At 33.2% G+C, this 27,785-nt stretch overlaps 4 protein-coding genes across 5 annotated transcripts; 3 read left to right on the top strand and 1 right to left on the bottom strand.

Annotated features, from left to right (window-relative positions):
• Positions 1-928: 928 nt before the first annotated feature.
• On the bottom strand, positions 929-10,593 carry LOC123013017 (dystrophin). Its single transcript, XM_044411302.1, has 5 exons — positions 9,768-10,593; positions 9,018-9,713; positions 6,655-6,967; positions 4,114-4,574; positions 929-2,270 (listed from the first exon to the last, which is right to left on the bottom strand). Exons 1-5 carry the CDS (start codon positions 10,017-10,019, stop codon positions 1,122-1,124), a joined length of 2,871 nt encoding a protein of 956 aa, XP_044267237.1. The 5' UTR covers positions 10,020-10,593; the 3' UTR covers positions 929-1,121.
• LOC123013018 (solute carrier family 35 member E2A-like) lies at positions 10,170-12,421 on the top strand. Its single transcript, XM_044411304.1, has 6 exons — positions 10,170-11,040; positions 11,086-11,221; positions 11,271-11,386; positions 11,431-11,617; positions 11,669-11,869; positions 11,919-12,421. The coding sequence occupies exons 1-6, from the start codon at positions 10,821-10,823 to the stop codon at positions 12,109-12,111; spliced, it is 1,053 nt and encodes a 350-aa protein (XP_044267239.1). The 5' UTR covers positions 10,170-10,820; the 3' UTR covers positions 12,112-12,421.
• A 541-nt stretch (positions 12,422-12,962) lies between these two features.
• On the top strand, positions 12,963-15,750 carry LOC123013243. Its single transcript, XM_044411665.1, has 9 exons — positions 12,963-13,075; positions 13,125-13,292; positions 13,410-13,664; positions 13,716-13,794; positions 13,853-14,196; positions 14,242-14,658; positions 14,706-15,090; positions 15,143-15,589; positions 15,638-15,750. The coding sequence occupies exons 1-9, from the start codon at positions 13,056-13,058 to the stop codon at positions 15,713-15,715; spliced, it is 2,193 nt and encodes a 730-aa protein (XP_044267600.1). The 5' UTR covers positions 12,963-13,055; the 3' UTR covers positions 15,716-15,750.
• A 4,559-nt stretch (positions 15,751-20,309) lies between these two features.
• On the top strand, positions 20,310-27,508 carry LOC123013351 (mucin-17-like). Of its 2 annotated transcripts, none has more exons than XM_044411814.1 (6): positions 20,310-20,539; positions 24,332-25,274; positions 25,376-25,558; positions 25,635-26,165; positions 26,424-26,840; positions 26,890-27,508. In XM_044411814.1, exons 1-6 carry the CDS (start codon positions 20,517-20,519, stop codon positions 27,229-27,231), a joined length of 2,439 nt encoding a protein of 812 aa, XP_044267749.1. In that variant the 5' UTR covers positions 20,310-20,516; the 3' UTR covers positions 27,232-27,508. The 2 variants fall into 2 exon arrangements, with proteins under 2 accessions (XP_044267749.1, XP_044267750.1); XM_044411815.1 differs by having other exon boundaries at positions 20,311-20,539; positions 25,376-25,513.
• The last annotated feature ends 277 nt before the right edge of the window (positions 27,509-27,785 follow it).

Genomic DNA, 27,785 nt, shown 5'->3' with positions numbered 1-27,785 from the left:
ATTTAATATCTTTGAAAACAAAACAAAAAAAAAACAAAAAATCGGTTCTTCCATTTAATTTTTTTAAGTTATTGCACTTTTAATAAACTTTTTATTTTTTTTAATTAAATTAAAAACTATTACAGCTTTAAGTTTGAACATGTCTCTTTAAAGTGGTGACATTCTTGTTTTTCTAGTATTTTTAGTTTTGCAAAATCGGCCGATAAAAGTTTATCCTAAAAATGCTATAAAATAAAGGGTGTTTTATTAAAAAAATATAAGTTTGTATTGCCCTCGAAAAGACAAATTTTGAATTAAAAAAACTACACATTCCAATGATGAGTCGCTTAGAGCTTTAAAATCAATTTTAACAGAAACATATTTAAAAATCGTATAACATCTACAATTTTGTTTAGGTACTCAAGTTTTGGGAAACCTTTAAATATGCAAAAGTTTTTTTTATGTTGAAAACACTCACAGGAAGTGAGTTTTTGTGAGATTATGAGTATTCAAAGATTTTAGTTCCAAATGCAATGACCTACAGTTGAGAAAGAAATTGTTCAAAAACGTGTAATGATGAATTTTTTTGACTAAGCGATCAGTTCAGTCAATTATTCATTTAGATGTATGAATTTGCAAAGAATGAATCAATATTTTTTTTGAAAAAGTAATAAAAAGGTCAAGCAACTACCGGGTAAAATGGTTGTGATAAAAAATTTATTGGCAACACTGCATTATTGGTGATCCTTCTAATTTATTATATCGCAAATGAATGACAATTGAATTTGAGAATCAAGCTTGCCAAACTGAGATCTAAAATTTGACTTAAAGATCAAAATCACATTATTAACAGTAACCCGTTACCTAATATGTTACAACAAATTAAAAAAAAAATGCAATACACTAATTTCGTGGATTGTGAACAAGGTTTTCGAATAAAACACCTTACTGACTTGGGTATTTAATACTTTATTGAACTGATGATTTCGATCCCTAGTAAATGAAAATTGTTAACAAAATAAATATCTAGCATCGAATCAAACTCTAATGAACACATCGATGTGTATTACGATATGGTTAGTAGGAGTATATTTCAACAACATGGTAGACAAGCATTTCTATGATATGACAAAATGATATGATTAGCGATGATCGGCAGGTGGCGGTGGTTGATTCACTCTCCCTGGAGTATCCTGATTCAACTGCGACGCCGTCACACTCCTGGTTTGCATGGTCGAGGTGGGCGGTTCATCTAGCAACTGCCTCAACCTTTGCAACTGAGCCTCCAACTGCCTATTATGATCCTCCAAAATCTGCATCCTGGCCTCCAACCTCCCTTTATGCTGCCTCAAAAGCCTGGCTTCCGCGAGTACATCGTGTTGAGGTTGAGGTGGATGCGGAGTTGCTCCTCGTTGAAGCTGTTCGTACTCCTGTCTCAAGGCCGCATTCTCCGCCTCCAACTCTCTTATCATTTCCTGCAATTCCGCTCTTTGTTCCTCGTCAATAACCAGCATGAGTTGGCCGGGACTCCCTGGACCTTCAATTGTTTGACAATAATCGGCGATTAGTCGGTGCTCGTCCTCGGGGGAGGCAGCTCTCAATTCGACTTCAGCCAATCGACTTGCGTAAATTTCCAACCGCGAATGCATATCGTTGTGTTGGGGGGAAGCAACGGGACTCTCCAATTCGTCTCCTTCCAAGACTGATCTCACAGGCAAATACCCCATTCGAGGATGCTTCATGAAGTATCTTTTACTCTTGAATTTGTTCTTCAAAGCCTTGGTGAAATCTCGCATGTCTTCAACTGATGTCGTCGCAGCGCAATACTCATGCATCGGATGTGATAATTTGTGGCCTTTGGTCAATCTCCCGGCGAAAAAACAAGACTGACACATATCGAAATTGAAACATTTCAAACACCTATATCTTAAACCGACTATTGGATATTGTTTACAACTGTTGCATTTAGCTTGATGTTTGGCTGTTTCCGCGGCTGCTAATCGATGCAAAACCGGTAGCCAGACCAACGATTGGGGCTCTTGTTTCAACCAAGCCAAAAAATGGGTCACTTCCAAGTCCTCACGTTCTCCCAAACAACTGCGGACTGAGGGTTCGATGTTCGAGCCGCCGAATGCCGCAACTTCGCCCAATTGGCGCGGAACTTGGAGGACATCATGGAGTAGCAATCCGAGTTTTCTTTGATCGGCTTTTTGTTGCGGATCGGCTATCAAGCGGAACAAATAACGATATTTGTCCTCCAAATGCCCCTTACTCAAAAGAGTCAAACCGACCTACAACCATAATTTAAAAAAAACCTGCCAGTTCCAAGTAGTCCAGTCAGTAGGGAGTTTTGCCCTACAAAAACTGGGGTAGTAGTAATTTTTTAATATGTCTAAGGTCTAGGCCTTGACAAAAAATCCAACTTTTCGATCTTGGATGAAAGGTACAAAAAATAGGTTTTTCCAAAATAACTCCGCAGCGGTTGATTCTACGGCAAAAGTGTTCAGATAAAAGTTAAAGAAGATAAAATTTCTCACATTTTTTGTATCAACATTTTTTTTGTAACTCTAATGTATAACGAGTTACAGCGGCGGAAATATGAACATTTTTTCCAAAAAATATTAAAACTCCCCATTTTCGACTGTGAATTTTGTAAGAACAAATTACACTTGTTTTTAATGTTTTTATACTGTGATATGTATTTCAAATTACACTGATTTTTCAAAATGCATATTTGTTATTAAGAGGTATATCAACAAAATTATAAGTTTTCTATGCATATCTGATGTTTTTTGATTAAAATAGGTCAATTTAAAAAGTGCATATTTTGGCAACTTCGTGCATATTTTAGGAAATATTGCAAATCACAAATTTCTAATTAAAAATTTCAGTTCAAGTTAAAAATTAGACAGTTTAAGAAAAAAATCCGATTACAAAATATGTTAAAGAGAAAAATTGTTCAAACTTTTGAGATTACCATACTATTAATATTTTTTTCTTAAATAAAACGGTTTTTTATTTATTGTTTTACAAAGATATGTTCCTGCATTTTATAAATGTACAAAAATATTTATTAAAAATGTTACAATTTATGACAAACTTTACCTGTTGTGAAAACCGACCAAGGGGTGGTACGTTTAAACAATTAATTAAAATAAAAAATATATTGGCAGCGCTTCTTTACAACTTTTAAACATTCATCAATTTACTTAAAAAAAAAACGAGTAGTTTATTAAAAAAAAATTTTTAGTACTTGTAAGTCAAACATTTTTTTAACAAAAAGTGTTAAGTACACAAAAAGAATTGCACAGCAACAATTCTTATAACAAGCTGGTTGTCTAGAAAAAAATTGTGGTAAATTTCCATTAAAAAAAAATTGTTAGTACTTATGTGTATCTCGTAAGTATAAACAATTAATTGATATTCAATTTTTGTTGGAATAGTAATTTTATAGCCATTGTACACCTATATTTTTTTTTACAAGAAATTGATAGTTTCGCCAGAAAATAATAAGCGTTTTCAGACTTCTGGACCACTCTGTAGGTTTGGTCAAATGGTTCCAAAATTATTACAAAAAAAAACAAATTTCCATACCCACGTTCCGAGGGCTGTAAAATTCTTATCACTAGAGATAGGACACGAGTTATTATTAACACCGTTTTATGTCATTTTTGAGGTTCAAATATTGTTTCATATTTATGAATAACCCTATATGTAACAAAAAATCAGTGTAATTTGAAATACATATCGCTGTATAAAAACAGTAAAAACAGGTGTAATTTCACGAAATTCACCGTCGAAAATGGGGAGGTTTGCTATTTTTCTGGGAAAAATGTTCATTTTTCCGCCGCTGTAACTCGTTACACATTAGACTTACAAAAAAATGTTTATACAGAAAATGTGAGGAATTTTGTCTTCTTTAACTTTTATCTGAACACTTTTGTCGTATAATCAACCGCTGCGGAGTTATTTTGGAAAAATCGATTTTTCGTACCTTTTATCCAAGATGGCGGCTCGAGCCGCTTAGATTTTTTGTCAAGGCTTAGATCTTAACAACATATTAAAAAATTACTACTACCCCACCTTTTGTAGGGTCTTTTTTGGCCCCTACTGACTGGACTAAAGTAGCATTACCTTAAAACTAAGCACTCTCAATTGTCCAGTCCGTTGACTATCGTAAACATTCAAAAGCCAATTCAGAGCTAAATCAACACACAGAGGGACATCAACTAACGATGGTTGCAGCGAGGCTGCAGTTGCATAAATCGCTCGTAATACCAAAATCATGTCGGCCACGTCCAATAATTTATCATTCTGGCCTCGCAAACCGTGCAAATCGAATGCTTCAGAAGCGGCATTAATGCTAACTAAATCTAGACACAATTTCTTCTGGATTGCGCGCAGTTTTAAAGCCGTTCGGTATGCGGAAAATCGCACTTCGTTGAGTTGTAAAAGAGAAGTGGCCAATTCGAGCATTTGAGGGTGGTCCCAATGGGTTGTCTCGGTGCTGTGGTTGATGTAGTATGGGACTTTGTTGGGCGTGGTGGAGCGCTCCCATGGTGGCTGCACGCTTGATGGGCCCGGGGATATCTCTCCTGAAAAAAAAAAAAAAACAAGTAATGCACATACTTTCACAAATTTCCGATCAAGTGTCCTATGATTTTGAAATTCAGTTGGTGACACAAACTGTCAAATTCACCGTCACCTGTCATCGCCAATAATTCGGTGTTGCCAATTTAGTTTCAAAGTCACAGGTCACTTTGATCGGAAAGCGTTGCACTAAACTTTTTGAATATAATTGATTGATTTAAATAAGTGTTTTATCAAAAAGCTCATTTATAATACTTTTTGAATGAACTTTTTGACAAAATTTTGTAATCGGTTCAAATTTTTATAGTGGATTTTGGCCAAGTATTACATTTAGATTTTTTAAATAATAATAAAGCCGTTTTCAATGACATTGTCATTTTTAATACGTTGGTGCAGATTATACAATATATTAAGCACAAATTCATAACCGTGTTCAGAGTATAAGCAACGCCTAGTTACAAAAATGTCAAACGAGATGGTGAAGTTATGGCGAAAGAAAATTAATTATATTTCGTGAAACGCCAACAAACAAAAACTCGATTTTCAACATAGTAAAAAACATAGTCTATAGCTTATTACAGCTTTATTTTCTGCGCGGCTTTTCCAAATCCATTTTTTTTTAATTTGTCAAAAATGATGGATAATTTTGAATTTTCCACGTCAAGATAAATTGCCAAATTAAGAAATTCAAAATTACTAAACACAAACAGCAAGTGATGCCAACACACTATCACTTTGACAACTCGTATGTCATTGAAAATGACAATACGTAAATGATATTACAGTTGAATTCAAAAAAAGTGGTCAATGTCATTTCAAAAATTAATAAATAATAAATAAACATTAAATGATTTACATTTTCACAACAAAATTGATTTGATGACAAATTACCAAGCTTCATGATGCGAAATAATGTATTTTTGTAAATTTAAGTACGTTCATTTACGCAGGAATAGTTAATTTTATTCCCAAATGTGACACTGACGACCACTTTTTTTTAATTTGACTGTATGTATTTATTAAAGCAAAAAAAAATAAACAAAAAAAGTATTTAATAAAATCAAAATTGATGAATAAAACAAATAAATAAATTAATTAAATAAATTAAATAATAATAAAAAAGCACAAATAACAATAAAATACCCTAAATAATAACATACTAGATGCGAAAAAGCTGAATGTAATTATCTATTTCATGTTTACCGGAAATACGAAAAGGTAGAAACATCATTATTTTTTTAATACTTATATAGGGGCGCCAGAACTCGCGTCCCAGATGTAAGTTAAGATACCAAGAACATGAAAAGAATGTTAAAAAATTCTATCTGTAAAAATTTCGAAGTTATGAAAGTTTAAATTTTGCATTGTATCCTAAATTTTAGCTCTCTTTAATGTTATTTTATGTTATTTTATTGGCACAATTTTTGTACTTTTACTGAATAATTATAAAAAACATATACAAGATTATCAGTATCATTAATAGACATAAAAAATGACAAATGTCAAAAATAAATGTCAAAATTTTTGACAGACATTTTTAAAGATTTTTTCCATGTTCCTGGTACCTTATCTTACTTGAAATTTTTCTCTGGGGTGCGAGTTTTGACACACCCTGTATTTATAGTGTCGAAATTTATCCACTAAAGGATTGTTTTAATAATAATTATTATCGTAATAGTTCAATACATACTTGGAAAATATCTTCTTTGAAACATATCACTATTTTTATTACACCGACACTTTTGTAATAAAATTTGACGTGTAGTTACGATCTCCGTGTAATTTGTTGTGTAAACAGATTAATTTAAAACGCCCACAAAATGATTTAACACCTTTACATCACACTTCATTGTTACTCATAATTTTTTTAATGTAACAAGTAAAAAGTTTCATGTAGTGTCACACGTTTCATTCATCAAGTGACAAAATGTGAAAGTTTGTGTAGGCTTTAGGACTTCTCAACTATAAACTAGACAAACATTTGAGGTCAACAACATTTTTAATTTACATACATGTGGGCCGATCACAACCCAAACCAATTGAACACTTTTTAATTAGAACAAACTATTTTTAATTTAAACTCACCCTGCGTTGTGCTAGTTAGCTGCTCCCGCCTCTCCCTAATCGCCGATTGGAGGGCTCTGCACCTCGCACTGCAATCCTCAAGCTGCGTTGCCAGATTATTGGGCAAAGCATTCCCCAAGGAGGCTGCTTGAATCCTCGCCTCCTCCAACGACCGCTGCAACTGCGGAAGTTGCGTCTCTAAATTCCTCAAGCTGGCCAAAAGTTCTCGAGCTTCAGCTGCACTCCGAGGACCACTCCAACTCAAGGTTGCTCTCTCCAGTCGCGAAACAGCCGCTGATGCCTCTTCCAAATTCAAAGTCAACTGTTTCAATTTCTAAAAACCGGAATTTTAACATTGTTTTTAACATTGAAAAAAGTAACCTTGTAAAAAGTACAAATATCTCATTATTTGAAAATAATTGGTAAAAATAATTTTCGCAACGTTTCTCTGTAATACATCAAACATGCATATTACAGGGTAAATCAACTTTTATTCTTAGCCCCAAAAAATCCCTTTCGAATTGTAAAAATTGTGATTTTTTCGTTAAATAAAATTTTTTTTTGAAAAAATGATTTCATAGTGGGTTGCCATTTTTTTGTAGAACTCAAAAATAAAAGGAAATTTCCAAAAATTTTATTCTTGTTAAATCATCACATTTTTATAGTACTTTAGCACTCATCAATTAGTTTTTTCAAAAAATAAATAGTTTAAGCAAGGAAGGATTTGATTCACCCTGTATTATAAACTTAAGGAGTCCCTGACATTTTATTTTTTCTTTCAAATGAAACAACAAAAAAGACTTATTTTCTTTTGTTGACATTGTTTCACACTTAACAATTTAAATTTTGCTTGATAGTTTTGAATATCTTTCTTTACCACTTGCCATAATTGTTTTGCTTCGATAGTTTTTAAGTCTTCCTATTTATAATCCCCAAAATAAATAAGTTGTCTGATATGTTTTCTATAAAGACAATTCATTTACTTGCAAGAAATACTATTTCCGATAATGCTACCGAGTACCTAAGTTTCACCTCTTTCTTTGCTGCATCAGGTACAACATTTTGTTGTAAAGCAATTAGTTCACCTGTTGCAGTACTAAAAGGACTAAAATTTTAAATACTAAAATACTTTTGTTAAATTTAAGAAATTAAAAAAAAAACTTTCTGTAAATGAAGATAATATAAAATAATAAAATTTAGTATCCAACAGACTAAACCAAAGGACGACGTACGTATGTATAAACATCCAATTTCTATTTTTTTTTGTGTTCTTCAACTGCTACATTATGTTTTCGTGTCTTTCGTTTTTTAGTAGTCGTTTTTTTTTTAAAAAATAGGGTGAAAAATCAAAAACTGAGGGTACAACATCATATTTTAGGCAATTTCTACTAAATTGCAAAAGTCAATCTCTTGTAAGTGCTTGCCACAAATTCACATGCTACTTTAACCGAATGCAAAACGCAAAAACATAGGTAATTAGGTACGCTAATATTTACGAATTAAAAGAAACACTTCCTTTCGTTGCTCTTTGCGAACAACCATAGGCACGGTTTTACCATTCTAATAGTTTTTAATCATAATTTAGAAAATATCTATATATAAAATGTTTTAATCAAAGTTTTTATGAAAGAATTCTTTCAGTTTTTAACACAAATAACGACGAAAGCCACTACTATACACTACAACACATACAGGGACATTTTTTTATTAGTATACATAGCCCTATGTATACTTTAAAAAAAACCGGGTCAACTTCAATGTAACTATGACTATTACGATTTTGTTAGTCTAGGCATAGGCAACCAATATTACAACGGCTTTAATATCGATAAATAAAATACAAACTTGTAAAAACAACAAAGTAAATGTAATTAAATATTAATTAAAAAAATAGAACCAATCAAAACATAAAAAATATTTAATAATTAGTGCAAGTGTTCAAAATGCTTTCCTTGCAGTTCCAAACAATAACCCAAGCGATTTTGGAAACCCCGCCACTGCATTCTTGATAAATTCAGGATCTATATTATTACATTCTGTACGAATACGTTGTTTTAGCTCTTCTAAATTTTGCATTAGAACATTAGTATAAATTTTTATTTTTAAATACCCCTAAAGAAAAAAATCGTTAGGTGCCAAGTCTGGCGATCGTGGGGGCTATATGGGTATCATAAATGGTATTAACTTTTTAAAGCTACGCTTTAAGTTTCAATACTGACACTTGACAAACTTGACACAAAATTTTAGTTTTGAATATTTTAATATCTAGTACCCTCTAAAAGCTTGAAATGTTGGTTGCCTACCCTATGAAATTGACTCGTTTTTTCTAAAAGTATACATAGGGCTATGTCAATGCTTTGTTACCCCCAAAATCAAATACTTACAATAGTGTTCTGTTCAAATCTCGCCGCTAACTGGTCCGATTTATCAATCAAAGCGTTCCATTTATCGGACAGTTTGACCAACTCCCTTCGCAAATTTCGAGCTAACTCCCCAGAAGGGTCCCCCGCTACGAATTGTCGCGCACTCCTCAAACTCGCCTCAACTAGGGGCCTCTTGTCTTCTAACTGTTGGCGGAAAGCGCGGTGGTCGTCTTGTCGGGCCGCTAGCCCCAATTCTGTGTCTTTTCGGATCACCCATTCGGTCAGTTCCCTTAAAGACAGTAACAAAGCGTTCCAATAGTCAGCATTGTGTTCCAGTCGGTTTCTCAAGTCTGAAGTGCGGGTTTTCAACGCTTGCCATCGGCGCTCCATCTCGTCGCCCTTCAATTGGAGCATTAGAGCGTCTTCGGGGGCCATGGTCCCCAGCAGGGCCAAATTCGACGACCGGAGAGCGGCATGGGCAGGGGCTTGTCTCTCGATATCAGCTTGCAGTTCTTTCAACTGGTGGGCGGCCCTGCGAGACTCCGCATCGCCCTCGAGAGTCTCAACCACCGACTCGGCTTCACTCAGCCACGCTAGAAATTTATCGAGAGAGCGGTCCAAGTTTTGCAGAGAGCTCAAAGCTGAGTGTAGGAGTTTTCCCCTGTTGATAACGCAAGCATCCAGACGAATGTAGTGTTGGTTTATGTACTCGGCTGTCTGAAATCGAGTTCATAGAGTTGGGGTTGGGTATTGGGAGTGAGTATTTTTTACCTTTTTGTAGCGACTGGTGTCTTCGTGTTGGTGCGCTGTGATCAGTCTTTGCGTGAGTTGATTGAAAGCTTCGATCTGTGCTTTGAACTGGTGGAGTTCGGCGTGAAGTCCTTTTTGTTCCCTGAGCTGGACTTCGAGGACGTCGGCGGTGTGTCCCACGGCCGCCATGGAGGCCAGTCGGGCTTCCATCCTCTGCAGCCATGCCTCAAGTTCCAATCTTTTGTGCTCGAAACTCTCTTCTTTCTTCTGCATCTTGGGCGGATGTCACAATATTGGGGCAAATTGACTTGAAGAGGCCATTTCTTGGACTTTTCATACAGATCAATGTTTACAACGGCGAGGGTTGATGACCGCGCACCTGTTTCCCTGTCATAACACTCCCTGACACGCTTCTAAGAAATAATCAATACGTTACTGCCACCAGCAGTTTCAGGAGGATTTTTTTTCATTCATTAATTCATTTAAGGCGAAAATGTCACTTTGACAATTTGTGTGCAGCGTTGCAACATTTTTGACCGGTATTTAGGGCCCTAATCAAAATGCGAGCAAATACTGTCCAAAAAAACATTATTGCGAGTTTTCCCTCCAAAAAACAAATTGACTGATGTAATTTGATACTCATTGCAATAAAAAAAGGTCAATAACATTAAAAAAGGGGCGTAAAGAAGCTCAAGTTTTTTATCAAATTAATTTTCAACCGTGTGACTTTGAGGTAAAAATAGATTAAAAAACTCTTTGTGACTATTTTAAAAACATAAAAGTGGACCTGAAATAAATAAAAATGATAAATTGAAAATGTGGTTGCACACTTGGCAACTCTGCACCACCCCTGACATCTGATTGTGACACTAGTGACAGTTCAAGTGTTTGGAGGTTAAGTTCAAATTATAGTTCTGATTTTTGAGTACTGACGTGTAAAGTGAATGTTTTATAACAATGGATTAACAATTATTTTTGCGTTGTCTACAATTTAAAGTTATATCAATTGCTACTTTCAAGCCGTGTGACTAATCTGGAAGTAGCGATGATCTTTAGATAAGTTTTCTTCTGAAGATGGATAAAGCTCAAATTGCGTTAAACTCGAATGATGTGAAACAGGAGAACAATGTAGTTGTAAAAAAGGAAAAGTTGCCTGATGTGGACACCCACAAAGCTGGACTTGCAAATTTCAGAGCGATACTTTTCCTGCTTTTGTGGTACTTTTTCAGTGGTTGTACTTTATTTTTAAACAAGTATATTTTGACGTACTTGAATGGAAACCCCACAGTTTTAGGTAAAATGTATACTCGAGAGTTCAGTTGTTAATTATTGTTATTAGGTGCTTGTCAAATGTTGATGACGGCCACTTGTGGATTTGTTCAATTATACTTCCCTTGTGGGATGTATAAACCTTCCCAAAGGTTAAGTAAACCACCTGGATTTTACAGACATATGGTTTTAGTGGGGTGCACAAGGTTGGTCTTTCTTTCTAATTATAACTAAATAATTTTTTTACATTTTTAGGTTTCTCACTGTAGTTTTGGGTCTGGTGGCTCTCAACTACGTTGCAGTGAGTTTTACAGAAACGATCAAAAGTTCGGCACCTTTATTTACAGTATTGATATCTAGGTTTTTGCTAGGTATGTTCAGGACATGATTATTTTTTTCTATAACCTTGTTTTAGGAGAACAAACAGGACTTTATGTGAATTTGAGTTTATTACCTGTGATGTCTGGATTAGCCTTATGTTCAATTAATGAAATTAGTTTTGAAATTCGTGGTTTTATGGCCGCAATGGCAACAAATTTGACTGAATGTATACAAAATGTGTACTCAAAGATGTTAATATCAGGAGATAAGTTCAAATACACGTAAGAAAATACATTCATTGTGAAATAAATCAATGTTTAATCGCATTTTAGACCTGCAGAGCTTCAATTTTACACCAGCATTGCAAGTGTAGTTATCCAAATTCCTGCCACATTGTTTTTAGTAGATTTCACCCACAACAAGTCAATTGATTTGAACATGGTTTTTTATTTCATGTTGAATGGAGTTTTTTTCCACTTTCAAAGCATAACAGCGTACGTTTTAATGGACTACATTAGTCCAGTGACCCACAGGTAATTTCCAATTTCTTGCGTATTATAAATCTTAATCAAATTTTTCTAGTGTTGCAAATACAGCAAAAAGAGCTCTTTTAATCTGGTTATCTGTAATCATGTTTGGAAATCAAGTTACAGTATTGAGTGCTGTTGGAACTATAACTGTGATAGCGGGAGTATTTATGTACATTAAAGCACAGGAATATGATGATAGGTTGAGTTCTGTTAATTTAATTCAGAGGAAGGTTCGTGCAATTTAGGAAATTTGGAAAAAGAGTCAATTTTGAACAATCTTCCATCAAATTTCTTTGTTGTTATGAGAGACAGGGTCCAAATTGTGTTTCAAAATATTTGATAGCTCAAATTCCCTAACTTGATCCGTTTTGACCTATTATTATTTATTTTATTTATTTAGTAAAGTGAGGTTTTTATGGTTGTGTCAATTTGAAATGTAAGAGTACTTTGTAACATTCCAGTTATGTAAGTCGTGAAAATGTACATATTGTAACTACATTTTTATACTGTAAATTGTTTAGAGTACTGATTATTAAATTGTTGATTTATATTTGACTTTATTGTGTATTTTATTTACTCCGTTGAGCATATGTGAGCAGTAAAAAAAGTAAAACTGATGTTCAAGGTCGTTGAAGTAAAAACATGAGACGACAAAGATTGCAATACTGTTGTAACTTTAATTTTTCATATGTATTATGCACTTATGCTACAAAACATTTTGAATGCTCCCGGTAAAACTTAAGTCAAGTTCTATTTGATTTACCTAGATGGCGCTGCTTCAAATTTAATTTAATTTTTAAATTTGAAAGTTTAATATTAAAAGAAAATTCTTTAAGCACACTTACATGTGTAAAAATGGATTTAAATTTAATTATTTGCAAAATTTAATTAAATGTAACGAGATGTGATTTTCATCAAGTGGCTTATTGTCAACTTAAGTATTTTTTTGTTTGGTTGTGTTTCAGTAACAAAAGGGCGTCTGTTTTTTGACAAATTTTTATTAATAATAGTGTTAAAAATGTCGTTTTCAAGCCAAACGGAGGTTTGGCAGTCTTTTGATTTAACGCAGAAGACGCTTCAACAGTTTGCGGATAACTTAAATGTTTTGAAGAAGATTCTCAGTAACAAGGAAAAATGTGAAATATTTTTTAATCGTTTTCCTTTTGAAAAGCTATTGAGTATTACAATCATGGATGAAAATAGCTTAATGTGGGTATAATTAACTTTTTTATTGTAAATTTATTATAGTTAATCGTAGGTTGTGTATTAAAATTGTTGATTTGTTCAGCGAATATGACGATTTTTATTACTACGACGATGGATTTAAATACACCTTGGAATTTATTTTGATCAATTTGTCCCAAATTGGAGAGGATCGCACAGAAGTCGTTGACCTTTTTCACCTTTTATCGAAAATTTTGCAAAAGTGAGTGGGCTGTGAATTATTGTTGCTTGGCAATTTGAATTATTGCCGGTGGCGCCATCACAAAAAAAGATTCAGAAAGGCGGCAACTTGATTTTTTTTTTATCCATTCATTTCTAGCACTATAAAATCAATAGATGACACTTTTCAAAATCTTTTTGATAGAGAGAGGATATTGGAAATAATGTTAAAAATGGGAGACTTTGAAACATTGCGGAAATGTGATTTCATGCCATATGCTTTAATTTTAAGAAAATTATTAGATTCGGATTTTCCGGATACGTTGAATGGTCTTGTTTCTGATTTATTTGAAAAACTTAAACAACATGGAGCCGTTTTACAGTTAACGGTTATTACTAAATATACGCTTCAGAGGTTGGTATTTAATTATTTTAAATTTCTGAATGAAATGTGAAAAAATCGTAGAAAAACAAATTTTTTTTGCGATGCATTTCAAAATGTGTGGCAGTGGTTAAAAGAAGAAGCTCCTGTTTTATTAGTAAAGGTAAGTAAGTGTCAACTTTGTAGTGAATTTGAAAAATATAACAGAAAATTTTATTTAGTGTATAAATGTTGACATAAGAGAAAACATATTACAAATTTTGAATACTGTTTTCGAAAATTGTTTCAAACACAATATTTTGACTTTGCACTTTTGTCACAAAAGCTTGAGAAGAATTGTAAGTGACATTTGCTTGCTTACATCTAATATCCGATTAAGAAATGATTCCTTTAAATTATTGGAATTTATCCTATTGGAATTTTTTGATGAAAATAAGATTCTGAATTTGACACCAAATGAAATGTTTAGCCAACTTATCACTCTTCCTGAAGAAGTCAATGACTGGGCCAAGTCTAATAATGACATTTTTTTCTGTATTTGTCACCTGTGTTTTTGCTGCAGCAGGTATGTATAGTTTGTACTAAACTAAAATTCATTGTATTATTCTAGAATGTTGTGGAAAGTATCACACGTTTTGGATGGTATAAGAAATCGTTTTTATAGTGGACGCAACAATGTTAAACCATATGTAATAAAATCGATATATTATCTGTTTCCAAAGCTCACATATCACGACAAAAATGTCGATTTGTGCACAAACATGTTAGGCGATGATCTTCTCAAAGATTTCACACAATTGAGTTCATGTTCGTATTTGTATTCAAACAGTAAGTGGCAGTTGTTATGGATACTTGAGAAAGCCCCCAAATGCATGAAACTGATGGTTCTGGGTCACTGGTTAACTACAATTGAAGACAATCAAATTTCCGAAGAGATACTTCTAAATACCATCAAAACCACTAAAACTGAATCACTTCTCCTCGAATTTATCTTGCACAAGAATTTTAGAAAGCAATTTGGTTCAAGGTGTGCTTACTTTATTTTTCTAGTAAAAAAAATAACAGTTTTTTTAGATCAGCTTCACTTTTGCGTAAACTTGAAAATAATGAAGTTCGACGAAATGTAGCACTGATTCTTCCGTTCACTGTAGATAAACCCACGATTTTCTCTAATTTGATTCTTGCTGAACCCGGAGTACCTTTGAACTCCACTGACTCTACTTTGCTTTGTGCTATTATGGGGGCTGTAATGCCGACTCTTAATGATTCTCAAGTGCTGAAAGGGGCTTGTGTGTTTAGTAGCAAGCTTTTGGCAAGTGGTAAAGACAAGCCAGATTCGGTTCAAGCTTTTTGTAAAAATGCAACAAATATTCGGCATCTTGTTAATATAACAGATAAAGTTGATGAGGAAACATCCATCGAAATTATAAGACTGCTGAAAGTTATAATTCTGGTCCAAGTATGCTTTTGCTACGGTGGTTAAATATCTATATGACGTTTTGCGTTTTCAGCAAAAAAATAGAGTCAAATTCGAGAACAAGTTGACCGAGGATTTTAAAATATTTATGAAAGGTTCTTCAGAAAAAGTTGAAAAAGGTTTAAGGCTTCTTCGTCACTCGTTGACGTATAAACACTCTTTGATAGAGCAAGATGTCCAAAGTATTCTAGGACTCTATCACATCATACTAAATAACGGATTCATCTCTGAATTTCAACCCATGGTTTATGAGTGTTTGGCACTATTATATAAACGAAAAAGTATGTTAGCCCAAACAATTAGTAGTGCAATTTTTATAGAAATGTCATGTTTGTCCCCAAATAAACATAATAGAGATTTATTGCGGTTATTAGAGGTCTGGTTGGATGTTATTAGAGCTGAGCGAAGTGAGTGTTTTTGTACTATACCAGAAATCGCCATTAAAAATTTCATAATGAGGGCGTCTCTTGATCAAGATGTTGTAAGTACTTAGTTATTTTTAAGATTTTTGTTTAACTGTAATTTTCAGGCTAAGAAGTATTTACTAATCCTGGAATTCTTAATGAAAAGAGCACACCAAACTAAGACCAATAACATATTTTATTAATAAGAGACATAGCTTTTATAATTTTTAACCTATCTGTTTAAGTTTTTGCGTTAATTCCTGTTTATCTGTTTTTTGTGAATTTAGAAATTAAATCTTGTTTTTGGTTTAGTTGGGTACTTTTTCAGGATATCCTGTGTGGTACCTACCGATCATTGTTTTTCTTCTACCAGTCATTAGGTGGCGCAACTCGTGTAATCATGAAATTGTCAGAATGAAGAATATTTTTTTAAACAAATAACAATTAGCTACGTTGTTAAACGTCTGAAATATATACTATGGTACTTGGTTGTGTGTTTTTAAGGCTTAAATTTTATTGGCACAATTTAGGACAAGACACATCTTTAGAAAAAATTACAAAATATCACGATTTCATTGTAAAAAAAGATCACGTTTTGAAATTGAATTGTTTAATAGTGAAACAAAAATATAAAGTGTAGTTCTTTGAAGCTTGAATATCAAAGATGACAGCGAATGTCAAGACATGACCTCCACTCCTACAACAGCTCAAAGAAGTTGTTTCTTAAAAAAAGTCCTGTGTAGATAATTCACTTCTGCTAGTTGTTTGTACGAGTGTAGGAATTCACGAAAGTGAAGGGAATCATGTATGCAAATGATAGAAAGTAAAGATCTTAGCTTCATTGGTTATATTTTTAGGGACGTTTTGACACCTCAGGTAAGAAGCTCATAAGACAAATCAATAAAAGGCGAAGCTCTGATCGATTCCGCCTATATACAGTTTCTTTTATTTGAAAGTGTTTGATCATTTTAATTGCAAAATTGGATCATTTCAATGAATAATCGAAACAATCGACCAAATCAAGGTTTTTCTTAGAAATTTGCTTTATTTTACGTAGTTTGAATTTAAAGAGAATAAACCAAGGTTGTTAAAAGTTTAAACACACCTTCGCCCTTTTGTCAGGTAAGGTCATAATTTCATTCACTAATCAGTATTGTACTAAATGTTATTGTTTCCCATCGAATAAAGATTTAACTAGCCATTAATCAAACTAAGATAAATCAAATACCAAGAAAGAAGATATTTTTGTTTCGACCAACCAGTCTCTATAATTATTGAAGAATACCTTGAAAGTTTAGTGCCTTATTTATTTTTAGCGACGTTTAGTTTTTATTTGAGTGGAATGTACACAAAGAAGAAATACCCACTGGGAATAAAATACCATAAATTTTATTTGAATTTAATAACCAATTCGGGTTATTAGCCACAAAGTTTTACAAAACAAATTAATTAACGTCTTTGTTTGTTGTCATATTTATTAAAGAGATACTAAACGAGAAGGGTTTCCTGCAGAAATTCTACATAAAAACAGAATTTATAACCAAGTCCAGCAAAAATATTTATAATAAATTATACATATTAATTCTTGAAGCAACGATATGAACTTGCTGTAGTTGTATTTCTCTATTATTTAACGTATACGAAATAAGACCGTGTTTATTATTAAAATCAAATTTGTAAATAATAAGAAACCATGAAATGTGCTACAAAGGAAGTTTTTATTGAAACAGTTGCAGGCACAGAAAGTACTTAATCGTTTCCTTCAATGCTGAATTTATTAATTAGGTTTTGCAACTGAATTACGCACAGCAAGGATAACATGATTTTTAATATCTTATCGGATTCATTATGTATAATTTATACCTAGTTCCTTTATTTATACCAACTTCCTAAACAATATAAAATTGATCAAAAATGACAAATGGTTTTCTGTTTCGAAATTACATCAGAGATGTCTGTTTTATTTTTGTCTATTATAGTATGCTGTCTTCTTATCTGTATAACATCTCAAAGAATAAGATTTTGCTTTATTATAAATATTACAAAACAGCAGGTTAATCATTTAATTTACATCTTCAGAGAGAAAGTGAAGGAAATTCAAAATTACATTTAAAAGGTTACAAGTACAAAGTGTCTTTTAAGCTATTACCTTGAGTAGGTGAAATTTTACCTACATTTTTTACAATAAAAAAACTAATATCATAAAACTAGGCATTAGTGTAATATAATAATAATAACTATTGAAATAAATTAAATTTTAATATTAGTAATTAATTAATAGTTAAGCATAGTTTTTATAATGCAGAACGATGAGTCGGGGAGCACATTTTTGTGTTTTCTGGTTTGGTCTCGCCACCAAGGATATCGTGTTTACTTTCTTTAATTTGTTCGTCTTAAAGTTGTTTATTTAATGCATATCTTTTCTCATTGACAGAACAATACTTCAGTAAGATCTACAACACAAAGATGACCGAAGAATTTTTATGAATTCAGCATTGTTATATTTAAGGAAACAACTTTTTTAATGCACTTCAGTATTGAGCTTATTTGCAATTACAATGACATAACTGGGCGTGCCACCATTCCATTCCAACTCACGTTGATGTAATTTTAAACTAACTACACTGTATAAAAACAATTATTTTAAGTTTTGTGGACATTTGTGATTAAATCGTGAAGACCTTTTGTTTAATTACATTTTAATTACCCTTGCAAAATGACGAAATTGTGAAATATTTATCACACATCTTTTTTATTCTAAACTTATCTCATGTATCAAGTTTCTCTAATCGTCTTTAATTATGAGTTAATTATTTATGCAATATTGCGGTAATTGCTTCCACTTGTCTTTGCAACATGCGCTCATTGAACTTGCGAGGATATTTTATTATTATTAGGGATTAAAAATTTGTGCAATATTTGATTTAAAGTCTTTGTAACTATTTCATTAAATAAGAAGATTGAGATCCATCTAGATTTCATTTTCTTTATCTACTAGCAAGTTTAATAGTCAAATATCTGTGTTTCATATTCAAGTGTTTTAATAAAACTGGTTTTATACATCTTATCATTAAATTAATAAAAACTGCTAAAGCTATTTTGAATTACAAATTTACGACAGATATTTTGTATTGAAATTAAAAATTGCTTTTGCTTACCTTGCATCAAAACGTTTGATTTTTTTTATAATATTGATTTATAGAACTTTAAATTCTGCTAATATCATAAAATGTTCCTCTATAAATCAAAAAATGGCATTTGGAAACTTTAATAAATAATGAAGTTACTTTTACAAAATGACGCTATAATAATGCGTAGACGGAAAGTAAGGACATTACACACTTCCTTGAATTTTTACGCATTCGTTTGTGGTTGCCAAAAAAGTGAAAATGAGATCAATGTTTTAATAGATTCAGGATTAGGTTGACAAAACACTGAATTTAGTTTTTGTAATTTATGGAATATAAATTTTGTTAGGAGAGAATTGCAGTTTCTGTAAATTGTATGCAGGTGACATCATAACTTTCTTTACGTGATCTAAGAAATTACATTAATAATACTTTTTTTTATCAATATCTACGCTTAATAAACCTATTTCACTGAATAAATTATTGGAGTGCCAACGGCAAGAAGATAAGTTCAAGATATGATGACTGATGACTAAGAGAAAGTAAAATGCAGCATTATCAATTGGCATTTGTCTATAAAGGTGTAATATTTTGTCATTATTATTGTTACAAAAGAACAAGTGTTGATTTTATGAGTTGATCAGAACAGAAACAATTTAAAACCAATAATTTCCGTAATTTCCGCTGTTGGTGTTCATGTCTCCATGCATAATAAGCTTCCTTATCCTGCAATATAGACGAAGTTTAATTAAAATTCTTCTTCGTCTTGAATTTAACGTGACTGGAATTATTTATTTAATGATTCAACACAGAAAAGCGCGCCTACATAGTGTTTTTTGTTTATTTTGGAAGAGAAAACAATTGATTAATGTGATGCTTTTGTATATGGTTGGTACCAATTGTTTCAACGAGGAAGTATGTCTGAAACACGTACATAATGGCCAGAAATGTGTCAAACCCAAGTACTGTTATTTACAATTTGTTATAATTTCCTAAAGTGTTTAATTACTGGGTTTAAACGTGACTTGAGCAAGTATTTGCATGAATTGGTGTTTTCACTTTCTTTATCGTTGGTTCATCGATGGCTACGAGACTTGTTAAAATTAAAAACTGACATTACTAAGAAAAATCATCATTTGACATTTTAATATTGGTTGCAAATTCGTTATGAAATATCAAGGTTATTATCCGCTATGAGAACTAGTAGTATTTGAATTACTAAGTACAGCCACAAATGATTACGTTTCAGGGAATTTTCCCTCTCGAAACATCGAAAATTTTATTGCGTCTCTGGCACTTTCTAGTTTAGATTAGATACTAGACAATCAAAATCGCAAATTGTTCTTTTCTGTTTTTCGTCGATTATAAATTTTCATTTTAGTTTGCACTTTCTCCAATAAAAACGGTTTACATTTTCAATAATATTTGCCACATACTAATTAACGGCGTAAAAAATAAATTGATTAGAAATTATTTGAGCAAATAATTAACACGAAAGCTAAACTGTAATGCTGTGACAAAATTTCCTACTTTTCAGGAGTGGTTCGGCGCTTCATTGCTCGTTGAAATCTCCGCGAAAAGTCCGGTTTTTTCAGCATGACATCCAGGGACATCTTTGCACCTATTTCAGGTTAAAGAGAGCGCTTATAAAAGGCAGTTTAACAGTAGCTTGCTGGTTACTCGGGGCCTCAATAGCGAAAGTTGCCCCGACGGAGTTGTGTGGTGTTGTTGGGCATGTGGCGTTGTGTGTAACGAGTGAGATTCCGGGCTTTGTAGTGACATAGTGTGCCTAGTGCAGCTAAATCCACGCGGCAATATTGCCGCCCTCAATTTTTTTTAGACTTATTTTTTTAACGTAGTTTAGTGCGGACTGAAAATGGCGAAAGGCACTTTTCTCATGTAAGTTCTCAGTTTTTAAACATAAGGTCCTAAAGTTTGAACATTTCTCCACATTCAGATCAATAAAGAAAGTCGAAACTTTGGTGCCGATTTCACGTAACGAGTGGCAATATGCCAATATGTTTAAACACGTAATCAGAATTAAGTCAAGTTAATTAGTTTTGTTGTTTCAAATAGAAATCAATTGTTTTGAACAAAAAAATTGTGGTAGTGAGAGGAAAAGTTACAAATATGCCTAAAAATAGAAGGATTAAAAAATTCGTTTAAGTGGGTTAAATTTTTTTAGTTTTTAAGTGTTGCAACATGTCTAAAGCCTGTTGGGTTACATTTAAGCATTTACCTAACATTATAGAATGTTAAATTATTAAAATCTTGTAAATCTCATCTCGTAATAAAAAATAAATAATATTTGTTGTTTTAAGAATAAAAATGAAAAAGATGATTTTAACAAGTGAGTGTTTTCCTGTTTCTTCAATTCCAATTTTTTATATTTTATTATTTGTTTGTTCGTCCCACTTTATACCTACACAAGAAACATAGTTCAAAGACTTTTCTGCAAATTCATATTAACGAAGTTCAAAAAACTTTATTAACTTAAAAAAATCGTTGGTAATTTTGAATTCACTTAATTTTATTGTTGCTCATTCAAAATGGTGGTTTGTACGAAACACATATTTCGAAAAAAGAAAGTAGTTTTGTTTAAATATCAATTTAATTTGTTAAGCAGGGCATCTGTCATTTATAAACATTTATGCTTTAGATTTTTACCAGTAATACTAATTAAGTACGATTAAGTAATGGTCAACTTTACATTATGTCGTTAACAATGTTGTTTAACATTATGTAAAATTGTATTGATTCTGAAGTTTATAACACAATTTTGTGTGGCAGTAATATGATTATTTTCTGTTGAAAATAAAACAAAAAGTTTCAGTCTAGCAGTAGTGAAAGAAAGGTAGTGAAGAATTGTTTGCTTTCTTTTTGAAACATCAAAAAACACTTTGAAATGACTAGTCAAGTCATGATGTCTTCATGTAAAACAAGAAGCTTTTTTCATTAAAGGCATGAAAAATCAACCATTTTCTGTTGAAAATAAAACAAAAAGATTCAGTCTAGCAGTATAGTGATAGAAAGGTAGTGAAGAATTGTTTGCTTTCTTTTTAAAACATCAAAAAACACTTTGAATTGACTAGTCAAGTCATGATGTCTTCATGTAAAACAAGAAGCTTTTTTGCATTAAAGGCATGAAAATCAACCTTTTTAAGTCGGTATTTATGTAACATTACAATGTTCACGGCATCTTCATTAAAATTTATGATCTTAGATGCCCCGTTAGCTAAAATATGCAGTTTGAACTTTACTTCACTCAAGGTTTTTACTTTTACCGCTTCGACAGAATTAATAAACAGTGTTAGACATCTCTCAAGAGGGAAAGTGGTCGACTGCGGTTATCTTTTTGTAGCTTGAGACCGCATTATTACATTGTAATATTGGTTCTTTTGCAACTTGTTGAAAAATATTGCAATCATAACACGAATATTATGGGAACAAAAATTTAACACCATTGCGAACCTCAGTTCAGAATTCATTTGAATGATATCAGTTCTATTTAAAGAAAAATGTTGGAATTTTGATATCTTCTTCGGCACGATTTCGATCAGTTTCCCACTTAAAACGGAAAAGTATAATTACTCCACTTACACACTTGATGAAGAGAAACTAATAAATAGGACTCATCTTCACAAAGTGCATTTCTTGTATTGTTATTAAAATCAATAATTAGAACACATGCAGAAAATCGCGTTACACTTGCAAGTAAATTCTCACGGAAATGTTAACAATTAGACTATAAAAATGCTCATAAACAATATAATTGTTTTCAGTAATTACTGCAACACATTTCGTGATGTTTAATTCAGTAAATGGACAAATGTATGAAACATCTCGAAAATATTTTTGGGGCTGAAACTTTCTTTCTGTCCGGAAGGTCGTGATCTGGCCTTGATCAACAAATTTCTCCATCTTTCACTCTCTTTTACCCAACCCAATGGGGATTGTATGTCAATGGCACCGACGCCACTGCCCATTGACAATGAAAGTGATTGGAACATATTTTGATAAGATAAATACATTTTTAAGAAGTCTAAAATTTTCAACAAGTAGACTTTCTTTACGTGACATTAAAGAAGTTAAGTAATTGCCTGAATAGCAAATGTTTAGCATATTAAAAAATCAATTGTGTGACATCTAAATATACTTATGATTAGAAAGCTATCTCGTAATGCATGCAGACGACTGAATAAAAATGTCTCTGATTTGTCTCTTCATTACATAACATTGCTTCTTCTTTAACTTGTTTTTTACGAAACCTGGTCTCTGCAGCCTAATACTTTTATTACAGAAGCAAGCAAATCTGAATTTATAAAATTTACCTAAATAGATAAAATACTATTACCAAGTCAAAATGACTGGATTTTTTAACATCAGTAATAGATATAAATTCTTTCACAATGCAATGAAAATGAAAACAATGTAACAGAGTTTGCAAAATGACCTAAATTTCTCCAAATTGCTGTTGGCACTAGGAGCAGTACCTACAAAAAACGGTGTTGCGATATAACATTAGTTACTTTGCACAAATACAGGCGGTCCGGAAAGTCACGCACCTCCTTGAAAGGGAGTAATTGTGTAGTCTTCCAGAATACTAAAAAATGTTTTAAAAGTTCTATGTGTCAAAAAATTTTGACATTTGACATTTTTTAATAATTATTTAATAATACTGATGATTTTGTATATGTTTTTTTGTAATTATTTAGTAAAAAATTTTGTCAATAAAAGCTACAAGTAACATTAAACAGAGTTACAATTTGAGATATAGCATCTTTGTTTCCTCTTCTAATAGCCTGTAGCAAAAAAACTGGAAAATCATTTTTTCAACAGAAATAAATAGAACCAAATGCAAAATTTAAACTCTTATAACTTCGAAATTTTATAGATAGATTTTTTTAACAGGACAGCCTTTATATACAAGTACTAATTTTAGAATTTTCAAGATATTTGGAACTTCTAAATTAACATGAATTCTAAATTTTTTTATGATGTTTAAAAATACAAGCACTTTTGTATGTTTTATTATTTTTAAGTCATTTTTCGTACTAAAACCTTTGGATATAATCTTTGAAAATGTCTTGATAGAAAAATAAATTTTTGTGTGTTGTATAATAAAATTCGAACAGATAATACGTATTAAAATTCTTTCCAAGAAACTTGTTCACATTAATAATGCCACCCGTAATTTTGTTCATTATGAGTCACAATACAAATATTTATAGTTTAACAGAAAAATCATTTTATTTTAATCAAAATGCCATGTATCTGTCAATTTGAATGTAAGAATAACAAGAATCATTTGCATTTAAAGCCAATTAAATAAATGTGAACATAAACCAGTGTTTCATAATTTTAAATTTTACGTAAAGATTTTCCATTAATTTTAGTTACACAAAACCAAAATTACACTAAAATGTTTTTATGAAAATATTTGGCAAAATTCAACCACGCATGGGAATACCTATGGTAATTTTGTAACGGCTAGTAAATAAAGGAATGTCAATGATACTCATCCTTTTATAATAATTTTATACATTCTTTAAGCCCGTCTAATTTAAAAATTAAATTTGAATAAACAATGAATAAAAGCATATTAAAAGCATACATTTTTAATAAATATATAATGCTTTTGAATATTCCGGTTAAAATGAACAGAGTTTTAAATAACAATTTCAATTTCAGATTTGTATGCGTAACGACCGTAGCAACTTTCGCTTTCCCCCATCCTGGAGAAGACATAATCACACAACCTAAACCTGGGGAAGAGTACGTTTTTGTCCAAACTACGGGTTCAGGTGCCCGTCCCATAGCAAGAAAAGACAAGCAAACAAGCAAAGAACGTCCTTTCGAAACCGCCCACAAACTTCCCCCGTCTCTCACATACATCTTGAACCAAAACGACGACGATGTTAAAATTCAAACTAAGAGCAAACGAGAAGCTAACCCGGCCGAATCTCCAGCACCTGCCCCCGCCGGTGCCATCAAACTTGACGTACAAAAACTTTTAGAAAAATACAAAACTGAACTCAAGACAAGCACAACTGAAGCTCCGAGAACCACGACGAAAACCACGAGGAGGAGAGGTAACAAACGGACGAAAAAGGAGATTAAGGAGGAAGTTGAAGTTACTAGTCCTAGTCCTGTTTTGACAACTGGAGTCAGTGCTCCGAAGAAGGTTGATGATGATATTCCGCTTGTTGCAAGTGGGAGTGAGAAACAGCGATCTCGGATTCAAATTAAAAAAGCACCCAATGGGCAAGAGTACGAGTACGAGTACGTTTATTACTATTATGACGACGATGAGGATCCGAAAGTGACCAATGCCCATGATGGGCCTGCTAAAACGTCAAATAAGAGTCGGGGGACTGTGGAACGAACTAGTGCTGCTCCTGAAGCCAACGAAGTTGTTCCTTCGTCACGAGGCAAGACTAGGGGACGCCAACTAGGTGAAGAAGAGGTTAGTGAAGAAAGACTTCCGGCCAATACTAGATTTCCGCCAAGGAGTCGCAATTTGAACACTACGCCTTTACCGGAAGAGGAAACTAAAGCGACAAGAGGTCGGGGAAGAGGAAGGCCAACTACTGAGGCTGCACCCAGCACTGATAGTGTATCGGACGAAACTCAGGTTAGTTTTTACCTTGAAACACCGTTACAATGGAGGAGTTTAAAACGATTATTAAAAGTCAAGGAAACAAATTAAATTCAAAATTAAAAACTTGTTTTTAGGGCTCTCGAGGGCGTACGCGCGCTAATGTACGAAGACCTTCCTTGGAATTAGTCGACAATGCGTCTTTTAACACTCATCCAGGATCTGAACCTTCTGGAAACAGCCCTTCGTTCCCTACTGACCTTCCAGCTGGACCGGTACGTTTCTTGGGAGCAACGCCTAATGAAAGCGTGGATCCACCTGTAATTACTAATACTAATTAAATTCCAATTCCACTTTTAACAAAAATTGAAAATTTTAAAGAATTATTAATTTTAGGTACCTATCGCGTCATCTGACAATCCCCCAGAACCAAAAAAAGAAGAAACATCGACTGAAATCGTCGAAGAAACCGGGACAACAGCCATGTCAGCGATGGACAAAGTGGCCCTCGACCTCTATGCAATCCTCCAAGGAACTCAGAAACTCTCCGGAGAGGATGCGGATTTAAGTAGTGAAGAAAATGCAACTGATAGTGAGGCCACAACTTTGGAACCTACAACCGAACAGATAATTGAGACTACAACTCCCACAACAACGACAACAACCACTACGACTACAACACCAGCTCCTACTACAACAACCACGACTGAAGCACCAATAGGAAGAGGGAGATTTAAGGGCCGTGGGAGGAAAACCACGCACGCAGCGTCGACGACTGAAGCTGCACATACAGAAACAAAGCCAAAAAGCAAGTTCAGTAGACCTAGTTTTGGGGGACGACACAGGGCTGGGGCCAGATCGACCACGGAGGCGGCAGTTGAACCTGATGCTTCCAAAGAGGAGTCCAAACCAGTCAGCCACTCTCGGGTAAATGATAACAAAATATATCAACATTTCTTATACAGTTTATTAAAATGCAAACCAGTAACTGTAAATAATCCATATAGAAATAAGAATAACGGTGATAAAATAATCGGTACTTACCTACTACAAACCTAATTTTGTATATCCAAAATGGATGAATGGTTTTCAGTATGCAGAGCTCGCTTTTTACATTCATTTTTAAAAGACATTACAGTTAAAATCTTGAAAAAGTAGAATATTTATTCCTTGTTTTAATTTCAGCCCACTTTAAGTCGATCTCGATTCGGAGCAACGCGTTCTAGAACTCGAACAACTGCTGCACCTTCCGACTCCAACGACGACTCCCCTAGTAGTACTTCAGCCCCGGTATCAAGACCCTCCCTCACAAGACCTCGCTCGTCTTTTAATCTTCGCGCCAGAGGACGTTCCACCACTCAATCGCCTGAAAATGAATCTCATGACGAAGAAACCGCTTCTAGTTCCGAACCTGCGAGCACCACCACCAGAAGTAGAAGAATCCAAGCTAGTGGTGTAAGACCTCTGCGACCGGGTCCTCGAATTAATCTAGGCAGAGGTCGTCCCGGACAAACCACAACCACCACAGAAGCTCCTGCTGAAGATCATGCAACAGGAGAGGCCGAACCAAGTAACAGCAATCCTGAAGCTTCGGAAGAAAAAGTACGTTTGCGTTTTGTGTTAAAAAAATAAATATTTTTTTTTTCATTAGGATAAAGAGACTTCAGCTCCAGTAGACAACAGTCCTTTAGGTAGACTAAAAAATAAACACCGGGTGAATGTCCAAGCAAGACCAAAAGCTGCAGCGAGTACTCCAGTGCAAGTCCGACGTGTTAATCCACTTCTTGCAAGAAGAAGACCTGGGCAAACTACTGAAGCTTCATCGAGTGAAGCACCACAAGAAGTGAGTACCGAAGCAGCTGAACCTGAAGAACATGAAGAAACTGAAGCACCGGCTGAAGCGTCCAGTACCACCACCGAAGAGCCTAGAGGATTAAACAAATTGCTTGCAGGCAGGAGAAGATTAGCTAATAGACCGGCAGCTCACCACTAAGGCTGAAAAATAATTAATAATCATGAATTTAAACCATGCAAACTGATTATGGATGAAATTTTAACCGTGATTTTTAGTTAAGTTAGAGTAATTAAAAACAATTCTCAGTAAGTTTGCATTGTGAAAGTTATTTATTGTTTTCAGGTTTTTACGCAAAATTTTGTATCTATCAATACACTTCTGATTTTTAAAATTAGATTCGTAATGATATTTTGTAATCCATTGTGAGTTTTGTCTATTATTTTCAATAAAAACGTTAATTTTTGTACATAAGTAATTACGTATTTTATTTATCTCTTACGTATCTAGAATAATTGAGCTTAGGGATTTTTTATACTTAATTATTAGAAAGGTAATTAAGATACTTTTATACGCAGGCCCAAACTGTGCCAATATTATTTTACAATTCAATAAATGTAGGTAATTTATTTTGAATAATTTACCCAATATAAAAATTTCAAAAGAACTATAATTTATAATACACAACTTCTCCAAAAAAGTCCTGTTATTCCTTTTTGTAAATAATTATGTATTACCAAGAAAGATTATTTCGA

Source organism: Tribolium madens, unplaced genomic scaffold (genome assembly GCF_015345945.1).
Source record: "Tribolium madens isolate multiple individuals breed KSU strain unplaced genomic scaffold, Tmad_KSU_1.1 Scaffold_96;HRSCAF=242;Tcas5.2_LG5, whole genome shotgun sequence".
NCBI lineage: Eukaryota > Metazoa > Arthropoda > Insecta > Coleoptera > Tenebrionidae > Tribolium > Tribolium madens.
Note: the sequence above shows the minus strand (reverse complement) of the source record. Positions and strands in the feature narration are given on the sequence as shown.

Bases quoted from the DNA above. Each gene is read 5' to 3' on its own strand.
- LOC123013243 (XM_044411665.1), top strand. From the start codon at position 13,056: ATGGATGAAAATAGCTTAAT. The intron at 14,197-14,241 runs GTATGTATAGTT...GTATTATTCTAG, and splicing joins CTGTGTTTTTGCTGCAGCAG to AATGTTGTGGAAAGTATCAC. The intron at 15,590-15,637 runs GTAAGTACTTAG...TGTAATTTTCAG, and splicing joins CGTCTCTTGATCAAGATGTT to GCTAAGAAGTATTTACTAAT.
- LOC123013018 (XM_044411304.1), top strand. From the start codon at position 10,821: ATGGATAAAGCTCAAATTGCGTTAAACTCGAATGATGTGAAACAGGAG. The intron at 11,041-11,085 runs GTAAAATGTATA...TATTGTTATTAG, and splicing joins TGGAAACCCCACAGTTTTAG to GTGCTTGTCAAATGTTGATG. The intron at 11,222-11,270 runs GTTGGTCTTTCT...TTACATTTTTAG, and splicing joins GTTTTAGTGGGGTGCACAAG to GTTTCTCACTGTAGTTTTGG.
- LOC123013017 (XM_044411302.1), bottom strand. From the start codon at position 10,019: ATGCAGAAGAAAGAAGAGAGTTTCGAGCACAAAAGATTGGAACTTGAG. The intron at 9,714-9,767 runs GTAAAAAATACT...ACTCGATTTCAG, and splicing joins ACACCAGTCGCTACAAAAAG to ACAGCCGAGTACATAAACCA. The intron at 4,575-6,654 runs GTGAGTTTAAAT...TTTTTTTTTCAG, and splicing joins GCTAACTAGCACAACGCAGG to GAGAGATATCCCCGGGCCCA.
- LOC123013351 (XM_044411814.1), top strand. From the start codon at position 20,517: ATGGCGAAAGGCACTTTTCTCAT. The intron at 25,559-25,634 runs GTAATTACTAAT...TATTAATTTTAG, and splicing joins ATGAAAGCGTGGATCCACCT to GTACCTATCGCGTCATCTGA. The intron at 26,166-26,423 runs GTAAATGATAAC...TTTTAATTTCAG, and splicing joins AACCAGTCAGCCACTCTCGG to CCCACTTTAAGTCGATCTCG.